Source organism: Dipodomys spectabilis, unplaced genomic scaffold, assembly GCF_019054845.1.
Source record: "Dipodomys spectabilis isolate Male_0828 unplaced genomic scaffold, ASM1905484v1 ptg000178l, whole genome shotgun sequence".
NCBI lineage: Eukaryota > Metazoa > Chordata > Mammalia > Rodentia > Heteromyidae > Dipodomys > Dipodomys spectabilis.
In genome coordinates, this window is record NW_024870855.1 from 12,483,038 (window position 1) to 12,493,435 (window position 10,398).

Here is a 10,398-nt window from a genome sequence, read left to right on the forward strand (position 1 = left end):
TAAGAGAGTCATTAAAGATTTAAACTTTAAAGTTGCCTTGTGGTCATAGTCTGATTAGTCATTTCTTTATCCTAATTGCTGGCTGGGGAGTACTTTAAAAAGAAAGATGGCTCTTTGCAGGTACATTGGATTATATGTAGTGTCCATAGAGCCTCACGGTCAGCTGTGGACTCACTTAATCTTGCCCTGTAACACAATTTATGGGAAACAACTTGTTGCCTTGTTTTGCTTTCTGTAATAAGCACATTAGCCACAAAACCACATCTCCTACTCTCCTAGTTGCTGGAGCTGAAGGAGAAGTACTATGCCATCGAAGTTGACCCTGTCCTCACTGTGGAAGAGAAATGCCCATTCATCGTGGAGTGGTGAGTGGGGAGAGAAAAGCTAGTGAGACTAGCCAGGTGCTGGTGGCTCACGCCTGTAATCCTAGCTACTCAGGAGGCTGAGATCTGAGTATCGCAGTTTGAGGCCAACCGTGGGCAGGAAAGTCTATGAGATTTATTTCCAATAAAAACTACTCAGAAAAAGCTGGAAGCGGCGCTATGGCTCAATAGTAGAGCACTATCCTCTGCAAAAAGTAGCTCAAGGACAGTGCCCAGGCCTGAGTTTAAGTTCCAGGACCAACATAAAAAAGCTAGTCAGACTCAGTGCAGTTTCCCCTGGTGCTCATTCACAGTGAACCAAGAACTACAGTTGAGCTCGGGAAACTCCCTCTTACACTCTAGCATCTAAGTTGAAGTTCTGTAGGAATCCAAAAAATGGTGTAGATACAGACCACATTATGAGACCCTGCACTTCAGTCTTTAGAACGAGGATTATTTGAAAGAGGCACATGAGCAAGATGTGCCTTAGTAGAGACAAAGCATTAGGGTTGAATTGGCAGAATGCTTGGGTGCAGCAGGCACATGTGGAGGCCAGACTCTGGACCAAGAAGACCAGCTGAGTGTCCCAGAGTTCTGGGAGAGAAAATGCTGCTGGGACAAACCCTGGTGAACAGAGCAGCAGATCCACCAGTGCGACCACAGACATCAGCCACGCCACTCAAGGACAGCCCCGCATGGATAAAATGCTTTGAATTGAAAACTTCAAGAGGCCAGGAATAGACTGTGTATCTCCCCTAGCCCATCCCCTAACAAGTCCACTTGCACAGGGCTTCTGCGTTTCTGGTACTGAATGTTGAAGACAGACTCTACCTGCCCTTGGAACCAGAGTGCCAGCTAGTCCTTCCTCATCAGCTTTGTTGTGAGGCAGGGACAGTAACTCACTTCACCAAGAGGGACTGCTCAAGGACACTGAGTCATCTGGCCATGAGTCAAGTTCTTAGAGTTCTTACCCTGAGAGGTAGGGCCTAAGGGGGTTACCTAATTATAAAACATACCCATCTGCATACATTCTCCATGCTGCATAGGCAGAACTTCAGAACTCAGACATTTCAGACGTTAAGTTGATGACCCAAGTGACAGCTTACTGAACTTGGAGATGATTTGCCACCCTAAGTTGGCTTGTGTTCTTGTCTGCAGACTGAAGAGAGGGTTATGGCCTGTTACTCTCACTACCTTAGCCTATTCAAGCCAAGCCTGAGTTTGTGAGAACTGGGAAATACAGGAAAACATACACATTGCACCTTTAGGCACACTGAGATATCCATTCATCAGTGATGAGCTGAAATCTCTTAAGGTCTAAATGCAATATGGTGAGCAAAAATCACCTTCTTATACTCAAGAATACTTTGCAGCCAGGTATGGTGCTGCATGCCTGTAATCCCAGCACTACAGAGGTGAGAGAGAGGTGGGAGGGGAGGAGGATCAGGAGTTTAGGGCTACAATAGTAAGACTTTGTGTCAAGCAGACACACACACACACACACACACACACACACACACACACACACACACACACACACACACACACACACACACACACACACACACACACACGTGCGCGCGTGCCTTGCTAAGCAGGTACTCAATCACTCAGCCATACCTCTAGACCTTTTTTTGTACTGTTGTTGTGTTTTTGTTTTTGCTTTTTTTTAAGATATGGTCTTGATTCATGCCCAGGCACATTCTTGAACAGTGATCTACCTGTTGTGCTTCCCTTTGTAGCTGAGATGTCAGGTTCATACCATCATCCCAGCATCTGCTATTTAGATAAGAGTCTCGTGGACTATTCTGACTGGGCTGGCCTTGAACAATGACTTTCCTGTTCTCAACCTCCTAGGAAACTGGGAGGACAGTTTGCCACTGCCCCCACCTATGGGGTGAGAAGGGGTCTTGTGAGCCTTACTTTTCAGTCTGGTCTTAAAATGCAGTCCTCCCCAGGTCAGCCCTCTTAAGTAGCTAGAAGTAAGGCATGAACTACTGGAACCTAGCTAATGTCTTTTGGTGGTGGTGGTGGTGGTGGTGGTGTTTGTTCCGGCTGTGTTTTCATTTGCCTGTTTTTCTTCTGTCTTAACCTATAGGTATACTAAATCACATGGTTTGCTTGTTGAACAAGGTATACAGAAAGCTAAACTTAAAGAAATTGTGGCTGAATCTGACATCATGCTCAAGTAAGTGCCGAGGGGATTTGTTTGTTATTATTGGTGTTGACATGCAGGAGACCCTCCAGGGTTCCAAGGAGACTGCCCCTGAGGAAAACTGCACATGCTTAGGATGCATAAAGATCAGTACTGTCCTGAAGGTGCCTGACTCATTTTCCCCCAACCAGGCAACTTCCTTGAAAGACAAACTACCTGTCATTAGCTCAGATTTTCACTTACTACTTTAGTAAAGTACATTCATCTTCACTCTGCTTTGGGGGCAGCATTTGATTTTTGTTTTTCTTGTGCCAGTCCTGTAGCTTCAACTCAGGTCCTGGGCGCTGTCCCTGAGCTTCTTTTGCTCAAGGCTAGTGCTCTACCTCTTGAACCACAGCATCACTACAGGCCTTTTCTGAGTAGTTAATTGGGGATAAGAATCTTATAGACTTTCCAGCTTGAACTGGATTTGAATTAAGATCCTCAAATCTCTTCCTCCTGGGTAGTACAGGCATGAGCCACAGTGCCCAGCTTACTATTTGCTTTTTTGGAGGCAAATGGTCACAAAATGAAGGTCAGGAAAAACTCAGCAGGTAACACAGCTGACTGAAACATGCATGGGACAGCTTATACACATCTGCTGATATATGAACCCACATGGGAACTCTGTTTTGACTGCACTTAGTCAAGACCACACGTAATAAACAAAAAATAAGGCAGGCTAGACTTACTTAGGAATTTAGGCAACCAAGACCATTTTGAAATCCTTTAGCAAAAAACATTTTTGCAAGATGTATAATATGAAAGGAATATTTAAATATGAATGTAATCAAGTTGGGAAAGATTTAACTAAGCACGTTGTTTCTAAATTTCCAGTAATCTACTTTCTCAGTTGTCACACTTCATTGAAATGTTATAGGAAATATATTTTCATAATTAAAATAATTAAAATACTGTGAATTAAAATATGTAAAAGGCTTTTATCTAATTTGCAATATTGCTTACCATCTGTTCAAATTTTCAACTCACAGCTAGGCACCAGTGGCTCATTCTTGTAATCCTATCTACTCAGGAGGCTGAGATATGAGGATGGGGTTTTTTTTTGTCTGTCTTGGGGCTTGAACTCTGGGCCTGGGCACTGTTCCTCAGCTCAAGGCTAGCACTCTACCACTTGAGCCACAGCACCACTTCCCATTTTCTGGTGGTTTATTGGAAATAAGAGTTTCACAGCTTTTCTTGCCCAGGCTGGCTTTGAACTGTGATCCTCAGATCTCAGCCTCCTGAGTAGCTAGGATTAGAGAGGTGTGAGCCACCAGCGCCCAGCCTGTGAGACTCTTATCTCCAGTTAACCACTCAAAAAGTGGACGTGGTACTGTGGCACAAGTGGTAGGGTGCTAGCCTTGAGCACAGAGGCTCAGGATAATACCCAGGCTCTGAGTTCAAGCCCTACAACCAACAAAAATAAATGTTTTTCAACTCATGAGACAAATATGATTCTACATTTTTGGTGTACATGATATTAGGGATCAGGACCCAGGTACTCTCCCTGGCAATAAGAGCTCTGATGCTGAGCAGCCTCCCACCAGCCAAGTCTTCATTTTCTTTTTTCAGTCTGAATGATGGTGTATTTTATTTTATTTTATTATCATTTTTTTGGGGGGTCCGGTCATGGGGCCTGAACTCTAGGCCTGGGTGATGTCCCTCAGCTCTTCAGCTCAAGGCTAGCGTTCTACCACTTGAGCCACAGCGCTACTTCCAGCTTTTTTTCTTTTTTGCTTATGTGGTGCTGAGGAATCGAACCCAGGGCCTCATGCATGCAAAGCAAGCGCTTTACCACTGAGCCACCTTCCCAGCCCTAATGATGGTGTATTTTAAAGTGATTACTTCTGTGTGGAAATTATGAACTTGTCAGAAAGAGCGTTGTGTATGGCTGAGTATTCGATCCATGAGTGAGTGATTGGTTAGGTTAGCCTGCAACTTAGAAGGATGGCAAAAGGTGGTGAGGAGTTGTGAAGGAGATGTCAGGAGTACAGAGCACAGCTCGTCCATTGCTCTCTGGTGGCTGAGAAGAGCCAAGCAGTCAGGCCAATGGCCACCCTGAATGGGCTTTTCAAGGTGTGGTTTTAATTACTTGCCTCTAAGTGGTATAAATGTGAATCCTTGTATCCATATTCATTGAAGACCTAAACACATCTCATTTTATGACTGATTAAAAGATGAAAATATAAATGAACCACAGAATTAGGCAGAAATTTTTCTCCTTTCCCCTTCTAAATAGCCAGGAAATACTCTGCTCATTAACAATGAATTTGTTCCCTACCTCAACCACCCTCTTCTCTATACAACACTAGGCAGGGCTAGGTAGAGGGGAATTTCTGCGATTAAGCCAAGGCAGGGAAGGGTTGACCATGGGTCTGTTCCCTACCTGGCAGGGAAGGCTATAAGAATTTCTTCGATAAGTTGCGTCAGCACGACGTGCCTGTGTTCATCTTTTCGGCTGGAATTGGTGATGTCCTGGAGGAAGTCATCCGCCAAGCTGGAGTTTATTATCCAAATGTCAGAGTCGTGTCCAACTTCATGGACTTCGACGAAAAGGTAAGAAGATAGAATCAGTCCTCAGTGTGACCTTTTGTTCGTGTGCAGATGGGATCTCCCTGTCCTGCCTGTACCTCCAAGGTTGCCACACTCTGCTAAGAACTACTTCTAAAACCTGAAGCATTTTAATCATATAAATTAATCTGCTCTCTATTATTATTTGACAAACATTCATTTAATCAGCTGAAGTCAGTAGTTCTATTATGGAACTCATTATCTTTCCCAATGTCCTATCTTTATTTTTAAAAATAATAACTTCCTTAGCCAGGCGCTGGTGGCTCACGCCTATAATCCTGGCTACTCAGGAGGCTGAGATCTGAGGATTGCATTTCAAAGCCAGCCCAGGCAGGAAAGTCTGTGAGACTCTTATCTCCAATCAACCACCAGAAAACTGGAACTGGCTCTGTGGCTCAAGTGGTAGAGTACTAGCCTTAAGCTAAAGAGCTGAGGAACAGAGCCCAAGCCCAGAGTTCAAGCTCCACCATGGACAAAAATAAAAATAAAATGATAACAATAACTTTCTTAAAGTATCATTTATAAGTTAATAGACCTTGTGTGTGTCTGTCTGTGTGCATGTATGCTTAAGTGTCTCTGTCAGTGTGTGTATATGCTGGCACCAGGGCTTGAACTCAAGGCCTCATGCTCTCACTTGGCTTTTTTGTTTCTGTCTAGTGCTCTGCCACTTGAGCCACTTCTCCAATCTAGCATTTTACTGGTTAACTGGAGATGGAGTCTCACAGTCTTTGCTATCCAGACTGGCTTTGAACTTCTATCCTCCAGGTTTCAGCCTCCTAAATAGCTAGGATTATAAGAATGGGGCACTGGCTCTCTCTTTTTTTTTTTTTTAACTACAACAACTAAAGACATTTATAGATTTTATTTTAAAAACAAATTAGAACTGACACTGTTTAAATGAATCTTCTTAATCAAGAATCAAGACAGGCCAGGCGCTGGTGGCTCACGCCTGTAATCCTAGTTACTCAGGAGGCTGAGATCTGAGGATCATGGTTCAAAGCCAGCCCGGGCAGGAGAGACCCTGAGACTCCTATCTCCAATAAACCACCAGAAAACTGGAAGTGGCGCTGTAGCTCAAGTGGTAGAGCGCTCGCCTTGCGCTGAAGAGCTGAGGGACAGTGCCCAGGCCCAGAGTTCAAGCCCCACGACCGACAAAAAAAAAAAAAGAATCAAGACAGTTTATTATTTTAAAATATATAAAGTAGGACATTGTGATTAGGAAGAAGATACAGTATGATAAGTGATGGTTGAATTCTCAGTTCATTGTGTTTTACCATTTAGAGTGGTCACCAGAAAACAAGTTATTTGTAGCCAGTGCCAGTGGCTCATGCCTGTAATCCTAGCTCCTTAGGAGGCCTGAGAGCTGAGGATCCTGTTTCAAAGCCAGCCTGGGAAGTCTTGTGTGACTCTTTTCTTTAATTAACCATTTAAAAACCAAAAGCAGAGATGTAGCTCCAAGTGATGGAGCAATGCCAGCCTTAAGCACAAAAACTCAGATAGTGCCCAGGCCTTGCATTCAAGACCCAGGATAGGCACACAAAAAAGAAAAGTTCTTCTCCGAGCACTTAAACTCGGGAGTGTGGTGATTGGATTGGGTGTCAAAGCGATGTTTACAAATAAGTAGAATCTTAGTGAATCTATTAAGAACTATGCAGTAGGACAGTCGGTGAAAGCTGTCATTTCAAAATCCTTGTATTTCTGACAGGGGGTGCTGAGGGGTTTTAAGGGAGAGCTGATCCACGTATTTAACAAGCACAATGGTGCCTTGAAGAACAGTGACTGTTTCGGCCAAGTGAGGGACAACAGTAATGTCATCCTCCTGGGGGACTCCCAAGGAGACCCACGGATGGCCGATGGAGTCGCCAACATCCAGCATGTCCTGAAAATCGGCTATCTAAATGACCGGGTGAGTATCAGGTCTGCAGCTACTTTTTAAGAAAAAATGAGGATGAAGCTTTCTGGTGATTGTTGCCCAAGCTGCACTAGCACCTGCTTATGTCACCTCTTCACTTTGGTGGCCAGTGCAGTGAGCCTCCAGTGTTGGCCATGAGAGGCATCCATCTCTCCCGGGTGGCTACAGGTGCTGGGCATGCGTCCTGCTCACCAGGATCAAAAATGTCTCCAGCCAGTGATGGTGGCTCATGCCCGTAACTCTAGCAACTCAGGAGGCTGAGATCTGAGGATCAGGGTTCAAAGCCAGCCTAGAAAGGAAAGTCTGTGAGACTCTTATATCCAATTAACCAGAAAAAAGCTAGAAGTGGGGTTTTGGCTCAGGTGGTAGAGTGCTAGGCTTCAGCAAAAGAAATTAAGTCTCAGGACTTTGAAGTTCCCCTCAGTCAGAACTGTCTGGTTAAGACCACTAGACTGAAGAGAAAGCCTTCTGGAAGAAAAGCTACCATTTGGCAAACACATCTGTCAACCTTTAAAGTTTGAGGAATGTTTTATGAACTTGAATTTCATTTGCTACATTCTATAGCTCTGCCTGGATGAGATTAATGTGCACATTGTATGCTGCTCCCTGTACTGACTTATCTCTCTTATTCTCTTAGGTAGAAGAGCTTTTGGAAAAATACATGGACTCTTATGATATTGTTTTAGTCAAAGATGAATCACTGGAGGTGGCCAACTCTATTTTTCAGAAGATTCTATAACAAGTGTTTTTGCCTTGGGCACAGCCATACAATCTCCCCATCCATTGTGCTGATGAACTCCTGTTTATAATGTGGTTGCTCTTGAAGTTTTCACTCTGTGTGGTTGAAGTGCTTTCAGAGGCGTCCATTGTCAGCTGGAAACACCTCATGTCCACCTCAAGACACTCCTCGCCACATTTTTAAAACTGATTTTTTAACAACTTAAAGCCAAAATTAGAAACATATCTCCCCACTCATCCAGAGTGAGCCATTTGTTTAAAGGTTTCATGAGGTCTTCAACCACAGGGACATTTGTAGCATTTTTATGAAATGGTGACAATCTGCATGATTTTTAGTGTGGCTGCTCTATTGTGGTTTGTAATAACCATGGGTGTTGTCATCTTCTGCACTTGTGTTACATACTTGGTCACAATTTCCTAGGAAACACTGGTAGATGTGTTTGGGACACAGACAGCCACTCGTGTTGCTGAACATTGCAGATTTTCCATGTGATGCAGTGATAATACATGTATGGACATGAAAAGCCTTTCTCATTTTCAGCTCTGCTGTCCTGGCTGTATTTTTCAGCAGTTACTGTACCAATCACCTGCCATGAGTTTCCTCCTTCCTTCATTCTGTGACAGATGAGTCCCAGCATCCTTGCTGTAGTGGCTATTTATTTTGAACCATTTTTTTTTGTTGTTGTTTGTGTCTGTTTGTTTTGTTGGTTGTGGGGCCTGGGCGCTGTCCCTGCACTTTTCAGCTCAAGGCGAGAGCTCTACCATATGAGCCACAGCACTACTTCCAGGTTTCTAGTGGTTTATTGGAGATGAGTCTCACAGCCTTTCTTGCCCGGGCTGGCTTTGAACCGTGATCCTCAGATCTCAGCCTCCTGAGTAGCCATGATTACAAGTGGGAACCACTGGCGCCCAGTTTAAATGATTTTTAAAAGTCGTGTACTTTAAATCCGAGCATAAAAAAAGAGATTTGCAGAGAAAATTCAGCCTGTCCTCCAGAAAATACTGAGGCCTGTAAAAATGATTCTTCCCTACTGAAAACCTCTGGAGAAAGTGCTTTCTTATGAGTTTGAAAACAGAATAAACTGGGAAATACCAGGTTAGGAACCAATCCAGCTTCTACTCTAAAATATCTGCTTCTGTTCCATAATTGCCTTTTATAGGCTTAGATTTGCCACTGTGATATATTTCACCCTCTGACCTTGAACTTAAGAAGCCATGGGCTACTTAAGTGATTTGTTGTGGCATCTGAGTTGTGATCCACACACCATGTTAGTTGGCTCCTAGTCAATGTTGTGATGGTATTTCTGGGGGTGCGGAGGAAGTGCACTGCCTCTCCTTCTATAGAATAAACAATGAAACAAAATAGGAAAGAGCAAAAAGTAGGCTAGACCTTGTTTAAGTATTTCTAAGGTCGAGCTCAAAAATCAGCTTGCACCAGAGAGGTGACTCAGTGACAGAACACTTATCTAGAAAGCCAGAAACCCTGGGTCCCACCCCAGCACTGCAAAAGGAAAAGAAAAGTCCAAAAGCAAAGTGTGTACTTAGCATGTGCAAGGCTCCAGGTTTGAAGTTAATACAGGAAAGCAGGTAGTGTGATGGAAATGTCAGAACTTACTGGAAGGTTTTTCACATAGAAAAAAAATAGAAGGCTGGGAATGTGGCTTAGTGGTAGAGTGCTTATCTAGCAATTATTAAGCCCTGAATTTGATTTCTCAGTACCACATAAACAGAAAGCTGGAAATGGTGCTGTGGCTCAAGTGGTAGAATGTTAGCTTTGAGCAAAAGAAGCACCCAGGCCCATAGTTCAAGTACCAGGACTGGCAAAAAAAAAAAAAGAAGAAGAAGAAAAACAATAGAAATGGCTAGTTGGATTTCAGCATTCTGCTATCATCCTAGATGCCTTCCAAAGGCCTTCATAATACATCCATTAAAAAAACAAATGATGTAAGTGTACAAAACCTTAAGACCTGCAATTGTCCTTTTATAAAAGTATTCTGTGATGCAAGGGTCAAACCCCAGCTTTGCACATGCCAGGCAAGCATTCTGCCACTGAGCTACCACCCAACCCAAGACCTGAACTCTTATCATATCCTGAGGAAATTAGGGTCAGGGTCACTTCCTGTGCTGAGTACCCTGAAATAGGGTATTCTCTGAGGCCCCTACCCTATAGCTTCCATATGTGTCCCCTTGTCACATCCACAGCCACACCTTGCCATATATTCAAGAACTTAGCAGTCACGTATCCAAAGATGCATTACTAGCCAGGTGCCAGTGTCTCTGTACTCGTAATCCTAGCTTCTCTGGAGGATGAGATCTAAGGATTTAGTTCCAAAGCCAGCCCAGGCAGGAAAGTCTGTGAAACTCTTACCTCCAGTTAACCACCAAAAAGCCAGAAGTGGAGCTGTGGTATAGTGCCAGCCTAGATTGAAAAACCCAAAGGAAAGCATGAAGCCTTGAGTTCAAGCCTCAATACCAGCACCTCAACCCATAGCTCAGATCCATTCTCCACATTTCTCTGCACCCACAGGTCACCCCATTCCTCTGGCCTTGAACAAGGTTCAACTACTAGGAACTACTAGGTGGAGGGGAAGGGCATGTGGATAGGACAGAAGGGTAGATGT

The 10,398-nt window shown here is 43.8% G+C and overlaps 1 protein-coding gene across 5 annotated transcripts in view; it reads left to right on the top strand.

Annotated features, from left to right (window-relative positions):
- Nucleotides 1–10,398, top strand: part of Nt5c3a (5'-nucleotidase, cytosolic IIIA) — a 56,282-nt gene that overhangs the window by 38,092 nt on the left and 7,792 nt on the right. For 4 of the 5 annotated variants that reach the window (XM_042694962.1, XM_042694965.1, XM_042694966.1 and 1 more), the window contains 5 exons: nt 280–365; nt 2,461–2,550; nt 4,950–5,112; nt 6,833–7,033; nt 7,677–8,101. In XM_042694962.1, the coding sequence (XP_042550896.1) occupies nt 280–365; nt 2,461–2,550; nt 4,950–5,112; nt 6,833–7,033; nt 7,677–7,778 (642 nt within the window). In that variant the 3' untranslated portion in view covers nt 7,779–8,101. Of the gene's footprint in view, nt 1–279; nt 366–2,460; nt 2,551–4,949; nt 5,113–6,832; nt 7,034–7,676; nt 8,102–10,398 lie in introns of those variants that run through there. The other variant, XM_042694963.1, reaches the window with a different exon arrangement.